This window comes from Erythrolamprus reginae, chromosome 3 (assembly GCF_031021105.1).
Source record: "Erythrolamprus reginae isolate rEryReg1 chromosome 3, rEryReg1.hap1, whole genome shotgun sequence".
Classification (NCBI taxonomy): domain Eukaryota; kingdom Metazoa; phylum Chordata; class Lepidosauria; order Squamata; family Dipsadidae; genus Erythrolamprus; species Erythrolamprus reginae.
The window spans coordinates 85926570-85950258 of record NC_091952.1 but is presented as its reverse complement, the minus strand read 5'-3'; the positions used below and the strand labels follow the sequence as shown (position 1 = coordinate 85950258).

General features: G+C 36.7%; 1 protein-coding gene across 20 annotated transcripts in view; it reads right to left on the bottom strand.

The window, feature by feature from the left end:
- Positions 1 to 2375: 2375 nt before the first annotated feature.
- The window catches only part of SGIP1 (SH3GL interacting endocytic adaptor 1), a 161951-nt gene continuing 140637 nt past the window's right edge, over positions 2376 to 23689 (bottom strand). For 10 of the 20 annotated variants that reach the window (XM_070746112.1, XM_070746109.1, XM_070746100.1 and 7 more), the window contains 7 exons: positions 12181 to 12292; positions 9891 to 10046; positions 8231 to 8363; positions 7907 to 8109; positions 7176 to 7240; positions 5274 to 5438; positions 2376 to 2955 (listed from right to left, as the gene is read on the bottom strand). In XM_070746112.1, coding sequence (XP_070602213.1) covers positions 2933 to 2955; positions 5274 to 5438; positions 7176 to 7240; positions 7907 to 8109; positions 8231 to 8363; positions 9891 to 10046; positions 12181 to 12292 — 857 coding nt within the window. In that variant the 3' untranslated portion in view covers positions 2376 to 2932. The remainder of the gene's footprint in view (positions 2956 to 5273; positions 5439 to 7175; positions 7241 to 7906; positions 8110 to 8230; positions 8364 to 9890; positions 10047 to 12180; positions 12293 to 23689) is intronic. The other 10 variants (XM_070746094.1, XM_070746098.1, XM_070746093.1 and 7 more) reach the window with 1 other exon arrangement.

Genomic DNA, 23689 nt, shown 5'->3' with positions numbered 1-23689 from the left:
TTTATAAAGACCTGTCTTACATTGCAGTAATTAATCCTAATTAATAATTTTAATTGTTCTAAGGAAACAGGAATCATCAACAACAAAATAGCCTATAATTTGAGATTAAACACATATATAAATCAAGCTTCAGTAAGAGTTTTTTTCCTATTAAATTTGGTAAAAAAAAAAAGAATTGTGTAATTGGCTAAAGATTCAATAGCTATTTTTCTTTCTTCAGGAGTAAATCAAGACTTTCTGAAGAAATGCCAGTAAGTGTATCTCTGGTGGCTAAATTGTTAAAAAGATGAGAAGTTATTTTTTTACTGGATGCCATTATTTTAGATGCAATGTAAGGCCTATATTCCAATTCATTGCAAGAATAAAAGATACAAATCTATAAGTCATGTTGCTTCTAACCTTTCTTGGAATCTATATAATCTTTCTGAGTTAATCTTTACATTATAGACATAGCAAATTATTTTAATTGGAAACTAAATTTTCATTTCATATTTATCGATGAAGAATTTAAAGATTTTCAGTTAGCTTTAATGTTGTATTTTTGAAAAAAAAAGTGGAGGGGGTTCTCCACATTTAAAATCTACTTACAAGTAAATTATTTCCTTTGCATAACATTACATTTTTAATTCAAATCAGAATATATGAAATTTCTGTTGGCACAGATATATGAAATGGCCAATAGAGACCCAATTACTTGGTAACTGGTATGCCTTGTAAAACAAAAGTGTAGACAATAAACAAAAAAATTCCAGGGTAGAAAAAATGTCTATTCATTAAGGAAGCAGAAATGTGCTTTGTCTAGCTTTTGTGATACTGAGTAACAAATGCTAGCAATAGGCCAATTTCACGTTCAGAGCAAACATGGTAAGATTTATAAAAATGCAAAGTATAAACACAAAGATAACTTTTCCATTTCAAGCCATGCAAAGCTCTAGCAAAAATCAATCTTTATCGTATTTATCAGTGAGATTGAGAAAGCCACTGAAGCTTAAGTGGGGGATATATTTTTCGGATTGTATATTATATTTTCCATAAAATTAGCTCTATAGTTTTCAAATACAAGACTCGTACCAAAAGGAACTAACAAAACAGGGTATTTGATGTATGTGGAATTTCAATTTCTTTCACTGCAAGATATATATTTTTCATACTGGGTGATAAACAAATATATTCATGTCCAGATAGAGCCTTTAGTTTTGTCTGCTTGTTTTAATGCAGACATAGCTGCTTGTCAAGCACAGCTATTTTCACATGCAAGTGAGACAGTTGGATGCCAACCTAGTTAGACTACAGTTTATAAAAATACTAATTGTAAGCACAGAAAATAGCAGAGCAGATACTGTGCACCTCTTTAAAATGACTTCTTATACTGTACAGTATTCCTTATTCCTACTGCATTCAGCTACGGTTCAGGTACCATTTGAACAAATAGATGTGCAGCATTTATAACACATCTAGTACATTAGCAGTGGAGAATCAGATCTTTTGCTTTTTCAGACCCTAAGCAATGTAACACTGACTAGCAACTTGAAACTTGTTTGAAGTAGAGTATCCTGGTGTTTAAAGAATGAAAACAAAAATTCAGCAATTATTTTGTCACCTATTCTATGCTGGTCAACTGGCTTCTTTTCTTTCCTTTTTTTTTTTTAGCTTTTTAGCTTTCAAATTGGCCAGGCTACAAATCTTGATATGTATGGATGATATCTGTGTAATGTGTGTGCACAAGACGCACACACTCACAGATGCTTCTTAACTTACACATAAATTAAAATCTAGTTGAAGAACCCAATGCTGGTCAGAGCCAATTTTTGGCATGCAAATTGTCCTGTAAAAATAAACAAGCATATCCATGAAACCAGAGGCTTGTCTCAGGTAAAAAATAAAACCACCATCACAGGATTTCTCTTCGTTGCTGGTTATTTGTTAGTCAGCTTCCCCTTGTACCAGGTGTAGTGGGAAATAGTATGAAGTGCGCCTTGCTATTTTTTTCTGTGCTTTCCTTCCTTTTTTCTATGCCAGGCTTCCCAAACTGGTGCTTGCATGCCAGCTGATGCCCAGCTTAATTGCAAAGAACCAGGATACGGAAGGCTGCATAGAGCTTGCATAGCAGAAATATTTCTAAACCATTGTGCTCTTCCTTTACCTTCATGTTCACTCATGTTAGACTAACAAAAAGAAACAACTATCTCAATACAAGCTTTATCTCAGCCACAGGTTCTAATAGGTTATCCAAAAGTGTCTTCCCACCCACCCCATCCCCTTTTAAAACTTATTTCAGACATGATGGGAATGTTTAACGCTGAAAAACTACATTTGTACCATATTCACCTCAACAATTTACTCTGAGATGTTCCTAAGTTAAACCAATTAGATACTTAAAGTCATATCTGTTTATTTATGTGACTATATTTGTATGACATACGCTATCAACTGAAAAAAAAAATAACCAAAGAATTTGCAGGTGAGCTAATTTTGACATTCTTTTTGAGGCACTCCTTTTCTCACAGCGGTTAGCATTGTGTTCAAATTGTATACATTGACAAAATGCATCTGCCTCTGAAAGCTTGTCTCATTCAGCATTACTACTATTAAATTTATATATGTCACGGTTTAAATTACACCCATTTCTTGAACGATAAAATGCTAAAACTCAAGTGTCTAACTGCCAAAATACAGCCTTACTAGAATGAGTACAATTTACAAATACAATAATTACAATTTAAAACATGAACAATATTACATCTAGAAGTAAATACTGTAGGACTGATCAACATGGCATTTTCTGAGAGAGAAGTGTTGAATTGCTGATGCCTTCAACAGAAATGTCCTGAATACAGGATTCAGTTAGTTTCCCCTCAACAGCATATAAAAACTATCCAACCACTGCAGTCCTCAGCTATAAGGATTTTCAACATACTTGCATATACTTCGGTTAGTTATCTGCCAGGTACTTTCCTGTAAAAATGATTAAAGGCATGTTAAAAGGAAAGTTAATGACAATTGTATAGCCTAGATTTATTTTTTATAAACACACCATTATTAACTAAATATATTACCAATTAAATCAAAATTAGGTCTAACTAGTTGATGAGACCATTATGAAACATGAACTTCATTGTAGAGGAAGGAGAATAGATTTTTTCTTATTTATGTATTTACTCATATAAAGTTTGGAGGCTACACAATTCCAGGTGTTTCTGGACATTTACATTTCAGAAAAGAAAGAAGCAAAAACTAAAAAATTAGATCCCTGCCTCTGTGGGGCAGGGAGGGGGTACGTATCAAGCAAACAAGACTAAAACCAGTAACAAAAGATACGTTTTTCGCCTATTCCACACTGACGGTGCGGACTGGATTGGTTAGGGGGTGCGGCGCTTTTAGTTGTTTAAATAGGCCTCACTTTGGTCACTGGGGTTTGGCAGGTTGGGGGCGGAAATGGGCAATTAGAAGCAACTGCGCATGCTCCTTTCGGGCATTCTTTAAGGGTGATGGACCGCCTCTCTCCAGGAACTAGAGGTTTGAGCAACGTCGGGGATTGGAGAGGGGATGCCCATGGGAATCATCGGATCCAATCTCCCCCGGGGATTGGAGGGTGAATTCCTCCCACACGACGAAGGGGCGTGGTTTAATCCAGGTGAAGGTGGTACCTCCACCTGGTTCAGCAAGGAGTTCTTGCCCAATGTTGCCAAGGAATGTTATGGTAGGAATTTCCGCCCCGTTAGTTTGGCTCTGCAGGTCCTTAATCTGTTTTGAATTAAATATTCAAAGTTACGTATTTAAATTTATTTAAAGTCATTTAAATTTATGATAATTAATAAATGACCCTTAATCCACAATATATGTCTCAGCGTCTTTACTCCGCCTCTGGGGGGCAAATAAATGTCTTAGATAAAAATGGTCAAGATGTAACCTGTCCACATTTCTCCACATGGTATCCTTCCTTTATCTACGACATTAAGTTGACAAAGTTCTAGTTCACACACAACTGGAATTACAGTGAACATTGGACTGCTTCAGCAAATTGTATAAGATTAATATATTAAACTACTGAACATGGTTGAAACATATAATCAACCAACAATCTGATAATAACTTCATTCTTTAATTATCTCTCTCATCTGCTTAACAGACTGAGAAGAAATTCACGAGAAGACAAATGGAAAAATAAACAAGAAAGAGAAATTGCATTCTTTGCCTGCAAATGTGGAGTTCAATGTTTGATTGACTTGTTTTGATGCCTGAATTATGAACTAAAATATGTAGCTGTCATTGTTCATGAAATCCTGAATTGGTAGATTTGACCTGGCACCTTCTAACACCTTGATGACTAGGTGCATAAGACACTGAACCATATCTGTTGTGGTTAGCTCTTGCCCAGCTCCTGCCCCAAGGAATGTACAGGTGGATGTGGGGGAGACATCCACATGCCACAGGCCTGTTTTACTCCCGATGGAATCTGCCGATGAAGCCTCCTCTGACAAAGGAAACATGAGTGACAGGGAAGAGGGGAGTTTGGCAGACAGACCAGGAGGAGATCAATCATCTGTATCATCCTTGGATTCTGAACAAGAATTAATCACACATCCACGCATGCGTAGAGTGATGCATAGGAGACAACAACTGAAGGATTATTACAAGAGAAAATGAGGCCACCTGTGGTTGGGTGGGGCTCCAGTAATTAGGGCTGCTGCTATAAATAGCAGCGTGTGGGTTTGGCTGTTGTGAAAGAGTATCTGATCGCAGTTCTTCAGGAATCATGTGTTGCTGTTTTCTGGACTTTGTTGATTTTTCACGCCTTTGAAACCAAAGCAGAGCAACGTGTGTGTGTGTGTGTGTGTGTGTGTGTGTGACTTCACTGGACGAAGAAGGGGTGTGAAGTTTCTTCACAGCTGCTAGCTAAGTACTTAATGACTGCTTAAGGGAAATTGTACAGACTACCTGGTTGTCTTGGGACGAGTGCTCTTTGCAATACAAAAAGAGTGCTTAGTTTATTTTGAATTTTGTGATAAAGAACATTGTTTTGAATTTTCAAATGTGTGTGTATCTGCAATTTGTACCCTTGAATTTTCGGGAGGCTCCTACCAGAGAGCCCGGCAGAACAATATCTATTGCATCTAATAACCCAATTCTTGTTGTTGTTGATATAATAATAATTATTGTTGGTCTAAGATGTTTAGACTGAATTTGGCATTTTTTTCTATTGGACAATCTGAGATAGTCTTACCATTATCATTAATATTACCTTAGGAAAATAGAATTTATCTTTTCCTTACCTGCCGCAAATCTCTTTTTTATAAGTGAAAAACGATACCCAGCTCCGATAAGTTCAATATCACAGCTGGACAGAGTGCTCCCTTCGCTGGTGAACTGCACAACCAGGGGTGAAGGTTTACTTGGTCCCTCAGATAACTGGAATCGTGCAAGCAAGGAACCCACCCCTTCAAACAGAAAATTCATTAAAATTCATTAATATAGAAGACAATGCAATTTTGTGCCTAGACTATAGAAGGGCCATTAGTAAAATACTGGTGTAACATTAGATTTGGATTGCATCCTAGTCTTTTCACATGGCAAACATATGCTCTGAGATAATTGAAGTTTGAAACCATCTTGTAATTTTTTTTTAAAAAAAGACATGGGCAACTTAAAGTATTCAAGCTTTAAATCATTGCAAATATTGAAATCATTCAAATATTGCAAATTATGTTTTAAGCTATTTGAGCCACTACTTGATGAAATTAAATTACTCTAAATTGCAAAACAGCAGGGTATTTAATTAACCTAGGGGTTTCCAAATTTAACAACTGTTAGACTTGTGGGCTTCAATCCCAGAATTCTACAGTCAGTATGCCAAGTTTGGAAGCCCTTGAACTAATCTAGGGTATCTTTGGAATTCAGAATTTATCTCAGATACACTGGATGAATCTAATAGTCTTGAATTAGTATAAATTTTCAAAGAAGTTACTACTGTGGTAAACGAAGCTATGATTGAAACCTTTGGAACAGGCTAAAGTGTCTGGTATGATGGAATCAGTCCAAGATTCAAAAATATTAACTATATCTCCTGTTAGTAATAACAGTAGTTATTTTTTATATCTATAGACACTCAGATAATATTGGCTTGTTCAATTAGGGTTCTGTTTTAGTTAATGTTAGCAAAATTGTTAACTAGGTGTTACAAAGATAATTGTTCAACCTATAAATACAGTGGTACCTCTACTTATGAACTTAATTCATTCGGTGATCAGGTTCTTAAGGAGAAAGGTTTGTAAGAAGAAGCCATTTTTCCCATAGGAATCAATGTAAAAGCAAATAATGTGTGCGATTGGGGAAACCACAGGGAGGGTGGAGGCAGCAGTGGGCTACTAGCTGGAACGCTAAATTGTGCTCACTGCTGCAGCACATTAGTGCTTGCGGGGCCCGTGCAATTTTGCTTCTGCACCTGTGGAGGTAGCAAAATTGGTCATGGAGCTGCAGGTGCGCCCATGTTTCGGCATGCGTGGAAGCAAAAAAACCTCACAGAAACACAGGTGCACCAGCAGCTCCCTGCGCGATTTTGCTACCTCCACAGGTGCAGAAGCAAAATTGTGCTGGCCCCACAAGCACTTACGAGCCGTGGCGGGGAGCACAATTTAGCATTCCAGCTAATAGCCCACGGCTGCATGGAGGCCCTGTTTCCTTCCAGGAGATTCCTAGAAAGGCCCCACAGAGGCTTCTTCCCACCTTTTCCGGCCCTGTTTCTTCCCAGGAGGTTCCTAGAAAGGCCCCAAAGAAGCTTCTCCCCACCTTTTCTGGCTCTGTTTCCTCCCAGGAGATTCCTAGAGAGGCCCCATGGAGGCTTTTCCCTGCCTTTTCTGGTTATAGCTTTGGAGGCTCGGGTTTGTAAGTAAAAAATGGTTCTTGAGAAGAGGCAAAAAAATATTGAACATCTGGTTCTTATATAAAAAAGTTCGTAAGTAGAGGCATTCTTAGGTAGAGGTCCCACTGTATATTTTTGAATTATATAACAACGTTGTATTGTTTGTATACATTATATGTTTTCTATGCTTTCTATTCTGTTCTATTTCAAGTTTAATATCTTAACTACTAGACTAACTGGAAAGATATGAGTGATTAGTCAAAGAATGATGAAAGACAAAGAAAGTTTTACCAGGAATATAAACTTGTATGTTTACCTCCATTTTCAGATTTTTGAGAAATATCAGGAATTCTCCACAATATCCTTTGTTGTTCAGTATTCCTGAAAGGGTCGGAAAAATTGCTCAAAATAGAGAACACTGAAGAACATTTCCAGCAAAATTGTATTCCATTCTAGAATATACAGTAAAACAAAGTATCAACCCTAATTTTTTTACTGTCACATTATGGGTGTGGCTTATTTTGTGGGTGTGGCTTAATGGTCATGTGACTGGGTGGGAGTGGCTTACCGACCAAGATAAGTTTTCAAATAGGTGCTTTCAGTTGATTAAGTCACATTATTTGAATAGCCACAATGATAGGCAGAATTATTATTTGAGCATAGTAACATTTAGCCCACAAGATTCAGTATGATAACAGATTAGGCCAGCAGCTCAATTTTCTTTAAATGCTATAAAAATTCCGTTCTAGATAATGATTAAAATGATTAAAGCGTTTATGGGTAAAAACATACTACTTAATTATTTCCATTTTAAAAAGTAATTAAGGATCATACTAAGGTACTGGAAAAGGAAAGACAATAAAAACTATTAAGTATTCAATAAATAGTGCATAAACTTAACTAGCCCCACTGCATACCCCCCCATCGGGGCAGAGCCCATTACTGGCAAGACTATTTCAAGCTCCCTAAAGGTTTTGCTCAACTTCAGTTACCAAGAAAGTGCACTGATGGAATAAGAAAGAGGCAAGGGACACCTCTGGTTCATACCAAATGGCAGGTGGAAGCACAGCTTGCAGTTTTGTCACTCCACCATCGATAGGAACGAGGAACTGCACATTGTTTAAAGCTACTGGTGTAGTCATTGCATCTATATTATACTTGTAGTCAATGCGTAGATCTGTGCTTGTGGGTTCACACCGCCAGTTCACTGCAAGATTCAGTGGAGTAGATTGAATACCCTGCGTTGATACCTTGCAAGAGAGAAAGGACATTTAGTATGTTTATGCGCCATCGGACACACAGAGGAAAAAATTATACTTGATTATAGTGTCTATGATTAGAGACTCTGAAAGATCAGAAAGGAGCTCATACCTGGTATTTAAGCATATCCACATTATAGTATGTTGCTTGGGGTTTCTGCTCAGACACTTTCTTCAAGTGAGTCATCAAATTTGGCATGTTTACCCAGAACTCCTTTGTGTTGGCATCAGCATGAGTGCTGTCACTGCATTGATTTAAAGCAGGAGGAACACAGGCCTTTTGCATCAATACAAAATATTTGTCAGTTTTGTATTAAAGTTATAGTTAATTCCAGCTGCAGAATTTCTCTTTAGGGAAAATAAACACCACAATGTGTGATCTAGTAGTGTAAAGAAGACCGACAGACCAGTAATGGGCAGCCAAAATTTTTACTGCCACACTGTGCGTGTGGCTTATTTTGTGGGTGTGGCTTGATGGTCATGTGACTGGCTAGGAGTGGCTTGCCGGCCATTATTATTAGTATTATTTATTAGATTTGTATACTGCCCCACTCCGAAGACTCGGGGCGGCTCACAACAGTAATACAAAAACAATATAACAGTGAGACAAATCTAATATTAAAATAAAACATATCTAAAACCCCAACATCTGTGACCAGATGGGAGTGGCTTGAATGATCATTATTGTTCAAGTGAACTGTTAAGTCCTCGACTTACAACCTCACCAGTGTCTCTCTGGGTGACAATTTCCCATGCTCTCCTTTGCTCCTGCCTCAGGCAGGGTAGCTAGGTGAATGGGTGCTGATCAGCTGTTGAGAAAAGAGGGGGGAGGAAATGGGCCCCCTGCAATTCCTGCCAGTGCTGGTCACCCTGCCGCTTCCCGAGGAGGAGGAAGAGGATGGGAGGGGAAGCACACAGCTTCATTTCCACCGGTGGAACTGCGGTCCACTGTCCTGCCTGCTGCCCACCCCTGCGACAGGCCCATGTCACAGTCTCTTGGGGTGACGGATTGTTTTCTTCTGATTCTAATCAGAACTGCAGAAAAAACAATTACTGTCCCTTCCTTTGGGAACCTGTATGCTGCATGAGTCAAAAAAGAGGGCTGTGAAAATATTTACTGACCCTTTGCATCCTGGACATAACTCCTACTTCTACCATCAAAATGATGCTATAGAGCACTGCACACCAAGACAACTAGACACAAGAACAGTTTTTTCCTTAATGCCATCACTCTGCTAAACAAATAATTCTCACCACTGTCAAACTATTTACTAAGGCTGAATTATTATTACTCTTCTCATTGTTCCTATCACCCATCTTCTCCCACTTATGACTATAACTTGTTGCTTGCATCCTTATGACTTATATTGATATTGTTTTCTGATTGCTTATTTGCACCCATGACAATCATTAAGTGTTGTACCTCATGATTCTTGACACGTGTATATTTTCTTATATGTACCCTGAGAGCATATGCACCAAAGACAAATTCCTTGTGTGTCCAATCACACTTGGCCAATAAAGAATTCTATTGTTCCGTTCTATTGAAATAATGTTCATGCTTTTTAAAAAAAACTAGATTTAACTTAACCTGAGTATTACACTAGAGTCAGTTTGATTTGGAAGCCTTTTCAAAGAACAGGAAAAAAAAGGTTTCAATGCAATTTAAAAATTAATTAATAAATCAATAACATAAGCCAAAAACATGTCTTATGCAAAACTTGCAAAAATTACTGTTTCCTGTAAAAAAAAAGTATTACAATGATATTTACCAGCAAAGAAGTTGAGGATTTGGCAAAACATGTTCCAATCTGTTGTAATTTGTCACACGAAATGTTAGAACAGCTGGAGCGGGGTTATTGGCAAAATGTCTAGTAATTCCCGCAGGAAATGACAGCACCATTTCTCCGGTAATCTTTACTATACATCTTCAGAATCAAAAGAATGGCAGGCAGAGGAAAAAAAAAAAGCACACAAATTATGTACAACTAGCGGATTTTGAATCAAAACATATCAATGTATAGTTTGATTTCTTATTTTCAACATATTCTACTTTCAGTTCAGACATCCATATAAACTTAATCTATCATATACTCACTTGGAAACATGACAAATGGTGTTCAGAAATTTGTGCTACTGTTAAAAAGGATGCAAGTTCTTCAAATATGTCAGAATTACAAACTGAGCTATAGCCACAATTTTCATCTTTTAAAAAAATGACTACAAAATGCAGTCAAAATGTTTTAGAAAGCAGTTTTTAGGAAGCAAGATCAATGGCAAGGAAAAATATCTGAGGCTACACTTTGATTTATTATAGTCCTCTGAATTTCATGAGTATCTACATTAGCATGAACAGAACTGATATCTGTCCTAAAGATGAAAGGTTATAATATAGGGCCTATTTCTGCTGGTTTTAGTGATTCTGAAAATGTGGTATAAAATTTATTTATTTTATTTTATTTATTTATTTGTCAAACAAGTATAGTATTATAGTACATATTAACATAACATAATGTAAGTAGAACGTAGTAATAGAAAGAATAATAAGACAGTAGGACAGGGACATTAGGCACATAAGTGCACTTATGCACGCCCCTTACAGACCTCTTAGAAAAGGGGAGAGGTCAATTGTAGATAATATAAGGTTGAAGATTTTGGGGTTAGGGGGAGCAACAACAGAGTCAGGTAATGAGTTCCAGGTGGTGACCACTCTATTGCTGAAATCGTATTTTCTGCAGTCAAGTTTGGAGCGATTTACATTCAGTTTGTATCTATTACATGCTCTTGTGTTGTTGTTGTTAAAGGTGAAGTAGTCACTGACAGGGAGTACATTATGATATATGATTTTGTGAACAACAGTTAAATCAGTTCGGAGATGACGTAGTTGTAGTTGTAAATTTTCTAGATTTAGTATTTGAAATCTGGAGGAGTCTTAAGGAAACTATCTTTGGGTTGAATCTGGAGTTGCATAGAGTAGAATTTCAGTGTGTACTTTCCAGGAAGGATAGAAGACAGAAGGAGAAATATGGCTCTTCTCTTCTATTTCCAGCTCCTGAGCATTGGAAAATTGTGATAGCATTGGGGTAGGAGGAGTAAGAGAAAATCTCTAATACAGTTCATTATCTCCTACTCATCTGAAAGTACATTAGGTCCTAATTTGTCATCCCTAGATATTAGCGGATATTTGAAGAATTAAGTGGCATATTAATGCCTGGATGTTAAGGGGTATATTAAGAACTTTGAGAAAATGAGTAGCATTAGGAAGAATATAATTAATCTTGGAAACTATAATTTAAAGGACTGTCTTTTTTTTTTAAAAAAAAATATCATGTCCCAAATGCCATTCTACATTTCCCCCTCCCAACATATGGGTCTGACAAAGGTAAACATTTTCTCTAGATTTGTTGCTATATAGCAGGGGTCCCCAAACTTTTTACACAGGGGGCCAGTTCACTGTCCCTCGGACTGTTGGAGGGCCGGACTATAAAAAAACCCTATGAACAAATCCCTATGCACACTGCACATACCTTATTTTAAAGTAAAAAACAAAATTGGAATGTACTATTTAGAGGGGGGGGGGGAGAAGTCTGAAATTCATATATGTTTATGTTTTGTTTTTAATTTTCTTTTGTTAACATCTGATTGGCTATACAAGGTTTTCTTGGCTTATAGAAAAATGTATAAAGAAAGAAGGAAGCACTTTGGCATAATGGTTAATAATTTAGAAATATAATTGGTGTCGTACTTTTTTGAGGAGGGAATTTAATTAAAAGAAAATGAATATAACTGGATGACAAAATTAGAAAAAAACCCTTTGCAACTTTTTTGATGATTGATATTAGTTACTAACAAAATACCACATTTTATTCATGGAAAATTAGATGTGCTCCTGTCACTCATCCGCGGGCCGGATAAATGGCCTCAGCGGGCCGCATGTGGCCCGCGGGCCGTAGTTTGGCCGTAGTGAACGAATAGTATTCCAAAGGAAATTGGTGGTATAAATCCAATCCTGGATTGCCAATTAAATGAGAAGAGGAAGAGAAGAAAGAGCACAACACTTACTTGTTAGGATCGGCTCCTTTGAAGTATGCATTGACAGTTTCAGTGAAAGCTGCAGCTACAGGGAGGGTGTCTTGGGCACCCATTGTTAAGGGACTGGGTCCTCTAGAAGAGCCTGCAACCAATGAAACCCAGTCTTTTTCTCACTAAATATTTTTTTTAATTCTTTCAAATCAATGTTAAGAAAAGATAGCGATGGAGTTAAAAGTACAAGTAGTCCTTGACTTACAACCACACTAGGGGCCCTATAAGTTTATTGTTAAGTGGTAGAATATTATTTATTATTATTATTATTTATTAGATTTGTATGCCGCCCCTCTCCGAAGACTCGGGGTGGCTCACAGAATAATTAAATAAGGCATCGCATGACTACAAATTGTGTCTTTTCCCTGTTGGCTTTATTTGTCAGAAATCAGCTGGGAAGATCTTAAATGTGACTATAGGATGCTGGGATTTTCATAAATACCCAACAGTCTGAATTACAGTCACACGACTGTGGGAATGCTATGACAGATGAAAAGGCTGATGGTAAGTCACACTTCTTTTTAGCCCTGTTGCAACTTTGAACAGTCACTAAATGAATGGTCGTTGGGCAAGGACTACCTCCAAAAGCAAACTTGTTTGTTTTTAACCACGAAAGATATATACAACATTTATACATTTCTTTAAACAGCTAAGCCCACATCATTCAGACAGTGTCAAAACAAGAGGAATGTTTGATTGAAACATTTTTTAATTGAAACACAGGTTTTTTTGCGTGGTTGTACAGTAGAACAGGACCATTTGGGCCAATCATTTGAGGATTTCTATAATGGCAGTCTAATGGTAATTGAATTTAAGATCTTAATAATCTACTGGTTACAGTGAGTACTCAATGTTGCTTAAAGGACAATGTATATGAAGGGGAAAAAAGGAAGTCAGCAAGAGAAAACCTAAAAATGTGTGCTGGTTGCTCAATTTGATTACGAAAGAAGACTTGGTGTTTAACAGATCTGATTATGATGTTCATAAACATGGGAGAATGGCTGGCTGGTATTTTCTATGCAGGAAGAAACCATATATAATAGTTCAGAAAGCTTCAAGATTCATCCCAGTTTTTAAAAGGTAGTAAACCCCAGCTATTTACTTCTCTAGTGCTTCTATCCATCCCTCTTTAGGAAATTCTGCTTTCTGAGTTCTAGGTTTCCCCAAAATAGATAATTTTTGGCATTGGGAGTAAAAAACCCATTCCACACTTTCTCACTGACTGTCCTTGGGGATTATACATTTTAACGTTTTACTATTCCTCAGTTTTTAAATATACCATTTAATGAAAGTCCTTCATCTCACCTGCCTATAATACGTATACCCAATCAGAGAAAAATGTAAATACATTTAAGTACATTTAAACTTCTAAAATAAATAAAGTTTCATACATACATATAAACATAAATTAAGAAATAAATTAAAATAATTTATTTGTTCCTTTTTAACAATGCAGTAACAGTAATAATCCAAATAATTATAAAAGTCCTAGACGAAATATTTTTCTAATTGGACAGATCACCATCATCATCATCCAAACTATCAGAGAACAAAAGTGTGCATGTAAAAGACAGCCAAGAACAAGCACTGATGCAAATTAAAGACTGGAAGTTACTAAATGTACAGGAAACAAAGAGTGGATATCAAAACAGTGTTAAAAAAAAGGTCTGAACAGAATTCTGGTAAAGAAAAGCATTATATGGTCAACTTCTGCAAAAGATCTGGAGGAAAGTGGATAAAGGTAAAATCTAGCAATGGCTTATAATTGGAACATTAAACAAAAAGAAATCGAAGGCTTAACTTTGGCAAGACCAAGCTATTAGAACTAATGCAATCAAGGCCAGAACTGAAAAATTAAATGATTAAAAATGCAGATTGTGCAAAGAAGTAAAAGAAACAGTAGATCATATACTCTGGTCATGCAAGATGGCACAAACTGATGATAATCAATGGCATAATACAGTTGTCCAAACTGATTCACTGGAACATCTGTAAAAAAAATATGATTTTATAATTATAATTATACAAGTTACAAAAAATTGGTAGGAATATTGTTGAAAAAGAAGTTGACAATGAGCAGGTGAAAATATTATGGGGTTTTTAAGTACAGACTGATAATGTCTTAGCTGATAATACATCTGACATAATTGTGGTTGAAAGTAAAAATGGTGGATAAATTGATGTGGCAATACCAGAGGATAGTAGAATAAAAGATAAAAGAATTGAAGAGGAACATGAAGTAGCAAGATCTGAAAATTGAAACTGAAAGATTATGGCATAAACCAGCTATGGTGATTCCAGTTGTTATCGACATATTGGGTGCCATACGAAAAAATCTTGGTCAGTAGTTAGAAAAAGAAAAAATCCATCTATCAATTGCAAAAGGCCACAATACTGTCCTTGGTTTCATCTATATTCACCAATGCATTATGACATCCTACATTTTTGGGAAGAGCGTTTTGCATATAGATACCAGGACTAGAGAACTGGCAACTCTGACTTCACATTGTTGCGAACAGATGATAATAATAATAATAATAATAATAATAATAATAATAATTATTATTATTATTATTATTATTATTATTATTATTATTTTTGTCATGCAAGTGAATGGAACTGTGCAACAACAGGGTTTAAGCCTAAAGTAAAAAATATCTGATTTAAAATTTGGCCAAGTCCCATCACAACTATGGGCCACCCATCGCTACTCGAATACAGGAACAGATATCATTCTTCACCAACTCTCAGCCCATCAGAAATATAAGCCCTGCCTATGTTCTGAAGCTCTGCTTCAAAGATACTATTTCTATTCTAAGCAATCTTAAGCATTTCCAAGTGATTGATCTATCACATTTCATTCCCATCTAACATACCCCCAGCACTATTTGATTACAGCATCCTGCATGCTCCCCTCATCTCAGCACTAGGTTTCTGCCTCTGATTATTTCATCCTTCCACTTTCCTGCTGCTATTCTTTCAGTTGATTCACTGGTGACTCATAAAGGAAATGAAATCCGATGAAGTCTTCTGGATACCATTTTTGCAAACTAGCTTTCCTCTATCCTTGCATTTTTAGGTGACTATAATTTGAATAGGTTATACTCTTATATCTTTCTTTTTCTGAGTCTATTGTATTGCAAAGGCTCCCTCCTCCACACACCTCTTTTTAAAAGACGTTTAGCTGCAGTGTAGGCATGTTGGAATATAGATACAAAATTTCAGGGAATAGCAATAGCACTTAGACTTATACAGTGGTACCTCGACATACGAGTTTAATTCGTTCCAGACCCGAGCTCGTAAGTCGATCAATTCGCATCTTGAACGAATGCCTTTAGACTTTGTTTTTCGCGCCGAGATAACTGGAAGCAAGGAGATTCTTGCGCTACCTAGTGGAAGCTCGGCTCGTATCCCGAATTTGAGCTCGGGTATTGAACAGAAATTTCGCTCGTGTCGCGGCTCGTAACTTGGAATACTCGCATGTGGAGCAGCTCGTATCTAGAGGTACTATTGTATACTGTTTTACAGCCCTCTCTAAGCGGTCAGCCTATTGCTCCCAAGAATCCGAGTCCTCATTTTACCCATCTCAGAAGGCTGAGAATGGAATTTCATTGCTTCTGTGAATCTCAATCATCAGTTCTTCAGTACTGCAAAATTAATACTTATTCTGGAAGTAGGCAAGAACAAAAAACCATCTAGTCTAAGTAGTCTTCAATTTACAATCACAATTGAGCCCAAAATTTATGTTGCTAAGCAAGGTGGTGGTTGTGAGTTTTGCCCCATTTCACAACCTTTTTTTTTTACCACAGTTGTTAAGTTGCAGATGTTAAGTGCATCATATAATTGTTAACTGAATGTGGCTTCTCCCATTGAGTTCATCCATAGTTCATCAAAATATATAAATATATGCCAGTTGCCAAGCCCCTGAATTTTGATCATGTGACCATGGGGATTTTGCAACATTTGTAAGTATGAAAAGCAGTCATGTATCACTTTTTCAGTACTTTTATAATTTCAAACAGACACTAAACGAATGATTGTAAGTCAAGGATTACCTGTATAGCAAGGGTAAAATGTTCCCAGTTCAGGTATGCCTGCTGGTCATTGGAGAGCCGGTAGCGATCACAGTGTGAGGCTTCACCCACATGTCCGGACAAGGCCATTTGTGTTGTTTTACTCTCTGAGCATGAACAAAATGTTCTGTGCATGCACAGAGAGTAAAAGAAACCAAATGGTGACATCCAGGGAGGTAGGGGAAGTCTCACGCTGTGATTGCTATTAGCTCTCTGCCGACTGGCAGGCACATCCAAACCGGGAGCATTTTACCCCTGCTGTTTAGGGAATCAGGGAATTGACCTTAAGATAAATAGACAGGAATTGCTATATAAATAAAGAAGGACTGAAACTTTCCTGAAGTCTTGGGAATCAAGATAATATCTGGAAAAGACTCAGGCAGGGTTCTCCTTGAGTCACTAGAAAAGGTCATAAGTAGAAGCGTTTGTAGGTAGAGGTACCACTCTACTTGATTATGTCCATCAGGTCATAGACAGATGTTCCACATTAGCACTTTCTTGAGATAAGGTAATCTGATTGTGCTTTTTCTCCCCACCCTTTTCTAGGTAAGAACCGGATGTTCAAGATTTTTTTTGCCTCTTCTCAAGAACCATTTTCCACTTACAAACCCAAACCTCCGAAACTGTAACCAGAAAAGGCAGGGAGAAGCCTCTGTGGGGCCTCTCTAGGAATCTCCTGGGAGGAAACAGGGCCGGAAAAGGTGGGGAGAAGCCTCCGTGGGGCCTCTCTAGGAATCTCCTGGGAGGAAACAGGTCCTCCACCCTCCCTGTGGTTTCCCCAATCGCACACATTATTTGCTTTTACATTGATTCCTATGGGAAAAATTGCTTCTTCTTACAAACTTTTCTACTTAAGAACCTGTTCATGGAAAGAATTAATTTCGTAAGTACAGGTACAACTGTGCAGTTCTAATTTTCTTGGGGAATTGATTTGTTGGTCTGATCCACCCCAAAAGGCTGATACTTTTTTATTCCCATTACTTATTTATTGTAGCATCAAAGTAACAATGAGCTGGGGGCCGGGGAGAGAATAGGCCTGTGTTAATGTTAATGGAGAGAACATAGACTATCTGTACTTGCAAACATCTGGGAAAACACAGAAATAGAATGGGGATCAGTCAAAGGGTAATAAAGGAAAAGATATAAATGGCTGGACCAACCCACAAAGGGCCAGACAATGAGCTTTATCTTCCCAAATGCAGAAGGCAAGAAAGAGGGGAACAACCAGTCAAGTTCTATGGTAGGCCTAGATTGGTCCATCGGTACCACCAACCTGTCCCCATTGATAATCCCGTTATACACAGAGGAATTTGTAAAGATGGCTTCAGAAATGGCCAGGAGCTGTGAAGGAGGCAAGCAGCTTAGATCAGTGGCCCTCAACCTTTTTGGGTACCAGGCAACATGCAAAACCACGAGGCTGTGTGGTTTTGCAAACTGCCTGCATTCTGCAGATGGAGTTTTCCTTTTTGTACCGACCGGTTGCTGGCATTTGAGGACCTCTGGCTTAGATTGTAGAGTTTTGCCTAGTTCATGAAGAACAACAGAAGACAGAAGTTGGAATGTTATAAATTCATAAACATTTAATACAGGAGGCACACCTAGAATTACAGTTTTTCATTTAATTTCCTACAGATAGTCTTTACCGTTTTGAATAAACTCGTTTACTAATATATGGTCTTCTACATTCAGGTTTCTGAGGGTTCTATTTTTCACTTTAAGAATTGTAATAAATTGTCAGTTTACAACTCTTGGATTGTATTGCTATATATTTCCAGTATTTTAAATTCCTTTCATTATTGTCAAAATATAGCAATACATCTGAAATAATTCAAGTGTTCTAAGGTTTTTTTTTCTTGATGTAAACAATTCTAAATAACATGCATTGGAAAACCAGCATTGTAAACACCTTGTTGAATAAACTGTTTGCAAATAGAATCAGCCTCCCCCCCCCCCCGAAGATAAAAAATGTTCTGAAAATACATTTCTGGTCAGAAATCATGAATAACAGTATATGAATACATCTACTATGTAAGCCAATTTCTAGCCTGTCTCACTCTTCATACTTAGATACACAGATAGGTCAAAAGAGAAAAGGTTCATTTTCCAGAATGAATGCACGTAGAATTGCCTTTCATTTCAGTGCATTTATTTTTCAGGATAAATATTATTGCCTACTTAATTAGCATGAATGCACAAAATATTTTATTATGTGCCATAACACAGAGATTTCTTCAGAGCTAGCTTGGTGTAGTGGTTAAGGCACGATAGAAATCAGGGAGGCCATGAGGAAGAAAGCAATGACAAACCACTTCTATAAAGGCTGGGGACAAAAATGCAGGGGCTTGTTCAGTAAATTATTTTATTTATTTATTTTTATTTATTTATTTTGTCCAATACGTAATACATATTGAAAAGAATAGACATGAAGTATTATATACAAAGAGAAGATATAAAAATAGAGAAGATATATGAAGGAAGAAAAGATATATGAGATATGAGAGAAGGAGAGACAATTGGACAGGGGACGAAAGGCAGGCTAGTGCACTTATGTACGCCCCTTACTGACCTCTTAGGAATCTGGAGAGGTCAATCGTGGATAGTCTAAGGGAGAAATGTTGGGGGTTAGGGGTTGACACTACTGAGTCCGGTAATGAGTTCCACGCTTCGACAACTCGATTGCTAAAGTCATATTTTTTGCAGTCAAGCTTGGAGCGATTAATATTAAGTTTGAATTTGTTGCCTGCTCTCGTGTTGTTGCAGTTGAAGCTGAAGTAGTCATTGACAGGTAGGACGTTGCAGCATATGATTTTGTGGGCAATACTTAGATCGTGTTTTAGGCATCGTAGTTCTAAGCTTTCTAGACCTAGGATTGAACACAATCTAAAACACGATCTAAGTATTGCCCACAAAATCATATGCTGCAACGTCCTGCCTGTCAATAACTACTTCAGCTTCAATCGCAACAACACAAGAGCACGCAACAGATTCAAACTTAATATTAATCGCTCCAAGCTTGACTGCTTGATTGCTAAGAATCAAGGCTGACTGGAAGGCACATTAAAAAAAGAGATTTGTTCCTGCAGGATTGGTCACCAGAACCAGATTGTGTGTAGCTTTTTAGATGTAGTTTGGGGTGTTGATGGTTATTAAGTCTGTTGGCTGTTGTTTCCTTGTGATGCCAAGCCCCTGCCTCCTAAGTACTCGATAAACTCAGCACGTCTGCTGAGCAACACACAACAACCACCACATGCACACAATACAGCACACAATAGCCCAATGCACGCACTCTGCTAGAGAGAAGTTCCCTGAAGATGGGGTCCAGTCCAAAAGCTCAGAAGACAAAACCTCTGGTCCTGGGGATTGACCCAAATTGGATCCTGCAGCCAAATCCTAGGGAACGTATATTTGCCTTCATTTACGAGATTTATTCCTGATTCTCCCAAACAGCTATCAAGCATTGCTGTTGACATGATTTAATGGGCAGTCAAAAATTTAATAGGCAGACAAATATTATCTTCTTTTCTCCTAAGTGTTGCTGCTTGTAATAAGTGTCTATTTTCTACTACTACTGCACTTCTATTACTACTAGTTTTTTTCTCACCATTCCTATCACCCATTTCCTCCAATTTATGACTGTATGACCGTAACTTGTTGCTTGTATCCTTAAGATTTGTATTAATATTGTTTCCTGATTGCTTGTTTGACTCCTATGACAAGCATTAAGTGTTGTACCTCATGATTCTTGACAAATGTATCTTTTTCTTTTATGTACACTGAGAGTATATGCACCAAAGACAAATTCCTTGCGTGTGCAATCACTCTTGGCCAATAAAGAATTCTATTCTATTCTATTCTATTCTATTCTATTTTTTCCAATCTGTTCCCAACCTAGATAATCTATTAGCAGTGGCTGGTTATACCACTACTACTATTTCCCTTTGAAGAATGGGACACTGTGGGGTTGCAGTGTTAAGAGGAAAGCAGCAGTTTAATGCATAGGCTCAAGCTTGACTCAGCCTTCCATCCTTCCGAGGTGGGTAAAACGAGGACACAGATTGTGGGGGCAATAGGCTGGCTCTGTTAAAAAGTGCTATTGCTAACATGTTGTAAGCCGCCCTGAGTCTAAGGAGAAGGGTGGCATAAAAATCGAATTAAATAAATAAACAAACAAACAAACAAAACAAACAAAACAAACAAACAAATAAATAAGTGGAAGAAATTATTGTTTGCAGATACCTGGAAAGTACATTGGGACACTGAGTGAAAATTTATTTTTAATAATTGTTTAAAAACAGAAAAAAGCCACAGCACAATTTAGTTTATTTGACTATTTCTGTTTGTTCTTTTTAGGGAGAAATTGCTTGCTTCTGCTAAGCTAAAAAACCATCTAGGTAAATTGTAACAGAAAATATATTTGTTAAATAGATTGCATTTCATTGTTTGTGTGCCTATATACTTTTCTATACACTGTGTTGTGAATTAATTTAACAAACTGAAACATTCTCTTTGTTGAGAAAGTGAGGGTTTTTTCCTGATTCAGTCAATTTTATCCTTTAATAGATTTTTAAGATGTTTTGAAACAAATTTTAGAAACCAACTACCATATTTTTCAGAGTATAAGAGGCACTTCCCACCCAAAAAGACCTTATACACCTTATGTGACCAAAAATGCAAGGCATAGAGTTGGTGATGGTCTGGAGCAACTGATTGGGAGTATCCCGGGAGGCTGATCCACCTGCCAATCAGCAACTTGTGCTGAATCAGGCTGCAATAATGTGCTGAAGCTGAGCTGGCTGTTTGCTATTTGCTGCAAGGATGTGTCAATCACATCCAGAAAATACACACAACTAACTGATTCAGCAGAATTCAATAAGTTCACTTTATATATAATTTAACATATGAAGTAAATATACAATACCAAAAGCAGGTTTTCAACATAGTAGTAAATACAAGCAAAACACAAGCAGAGGAGTTTCAGTTTCAGTTTCAGTTTCAGAACAGCATGCAGCTTTAATACAGAACAATTGAGCTAAGTCACTCCCAGGCTCCTAGCTGTCTCCTTGTTGCTCACACAGCAAATATTGTTTCAGTTTCCAAACAGTCCTCAACTCTCTCACACTCTGACAGGATGTTAGCCAGATGAATACCAAAGGATGCTGGTAGGCAGAGACAGAATTTTCTTTTCTTATTTTCTTCCCCCAAAACTAAGGTGCGTCTTATACTCTGGAGTGTCTTATACTCCGAAAAATACAGTAATTGTTGTTATTATTATTATTATTATTATTATTATTATTATTATTATTATTATTATTATTATTTTGCAATTTGGGCAATGAGTACTAGTAAACATGAACTGTTCCTTTTATATTCTGGCAGTCCCAGAGTGGAAAAACAAGGTGGTCTACTGCTTTCAATGAAATATGGGTCTATATTGTACTGAATTCAACAGAAGATCAAAACAGTTTATGCTGATTCCTATTTATTTGGGACAACAGAGTTAAGATTAATAATGGATTATTGTCCAGAAAGGTAGTGCAAAAGAAGAGTTATTTTCTTGCATCCAAAAATAAACTGTATTTGCAATTAATGTTCAATTCACCCTATATAAAAGAATTTTGAAAGTAATAATTCTGACAATTGTTTTACTTCTCTTTTCTGGACATTCTCTTGTCCTTTGATAATTATAGGATATAATGCAACCTGAACAAATCCTCCCATATCTAAGGAAAGAACAGAAGATATAATTTTTGTATTTTTTCAAATTTAAATCTTTATTGTCACTGCACAAGATACATACAATAAGATTTTTTTCATTTATCTTTCTAAAGCTCAACCCATGTAATTATCTTGGTTGGAATACAAACGGTATGTTAGAAACATTGAAGTTCTGGATCACTTACTTAAATTTTAGATCCTGATTTCAGTTTTATTTTCTCTCAGTTTCTGTTCTACTAGAAGTGGAACTAGCATATATACTCACAGGTAAGCTGAGAATTTTAGATGCCAAAATATACTCCAGAAATAAAATAAGAACTAGGATTATTTGGTGCCTCTCTTGTCTGATCAATATGTGATACATTATTAAACCCATTGTTATTATGTGATTGACTCTCTTGCATTATTTTTTGCAAACCACAAACAGGGCAGTGGAAAATAGCACTAAAACAGTTGAATAATGGCTCATAACTTTGCTTCAAAGTTAAATACAACAAATGCTTATGTATCAAATGTTCTTTAGTTCTTGTTTGAAATAATTTCTGAATTTACATATTTCTATTAATAACGGCTCATAACTTTGCTTCAGAATTAAATACAACACATGCTTATATATCAAATGTTCTTTAGTTCTTATTTGAAATAACTTCTGAATTTACATGCTTCTATTCTCTACTCAGCGACATGCCATAAATATAACTTATATATAATTTATTTAACAGAAAGAGTTTATTATTCAAGGGTTTTCAAATTAACTTCTATTTTTGAGAATAATAAATTCAAAAACTATTCAAAAGCAATAAACCACTGCAGATGCTTTATATTATAGCAGGCCATATTTCCCCCCTACAACAGATGGACCTGAAATACAAGCGTAAGCATTTATTTGTTAACATCTAAGTACAAAGCTGACTCTAAAAGTATTTTCAGATTGGAAATCTGATTGGGGGTGGGCAATACTGTACTACCTATCCCAAAGACATGTCAGTCTCTAACCAAGAATACCTTTTTTGTGTGTGGATTAAATTTCAATTTGTTAAATATTATCCATCTTATTACTGAATTAAAGTAATAAAAGGGCTTAGAATTAGTTTTGATTCATTAGCAGCTCTTGGCTCAAAGAAAACAACCCCAATTACACATGCCACCATATACAGATAATAGGGAATACAGTGTTCCCTCAATTTTCGCGGGTTCGAACTTCGCAGAAAGTCTATACTACGGTTTTTCAAAAATATTAATAAAAAAATACTTTGCAGGTTTTTTCCCTATACCACGTTTTTTCCCACCTGATTATGTCATATGTCATCGCCAAACTTTAGTCTGCCTTTAATAAATATTTTTTTTAATAAACTTTAATAAATAAACATGGTGAGTAATAATCTGAATGATTGCTAAGGGAACAGAAAATTGCAATTTAGGGGTTTAAAGTGTTAAGGGAAGGCTTGTGATACTGTTCATAGCCAAAAATAGTGTATTTACTTCAGCATCTCTACTTCGTGGAAATTCAACTTTCGCGGGCGGTCTCGGAATGCATCCCCCGCGAAAAGCGAGGGAACACTGTACAGTGATACCTCTACCTACAAACTCCTCTACCTACGAACTTTTCTAGATAAGAACCGGGTGCTCAATATTTTTTTCCTCTTCTCAAGAACCATTTTCCACTTATAAACCTGAGCCTGTAACTGGAAAAAGTGGGG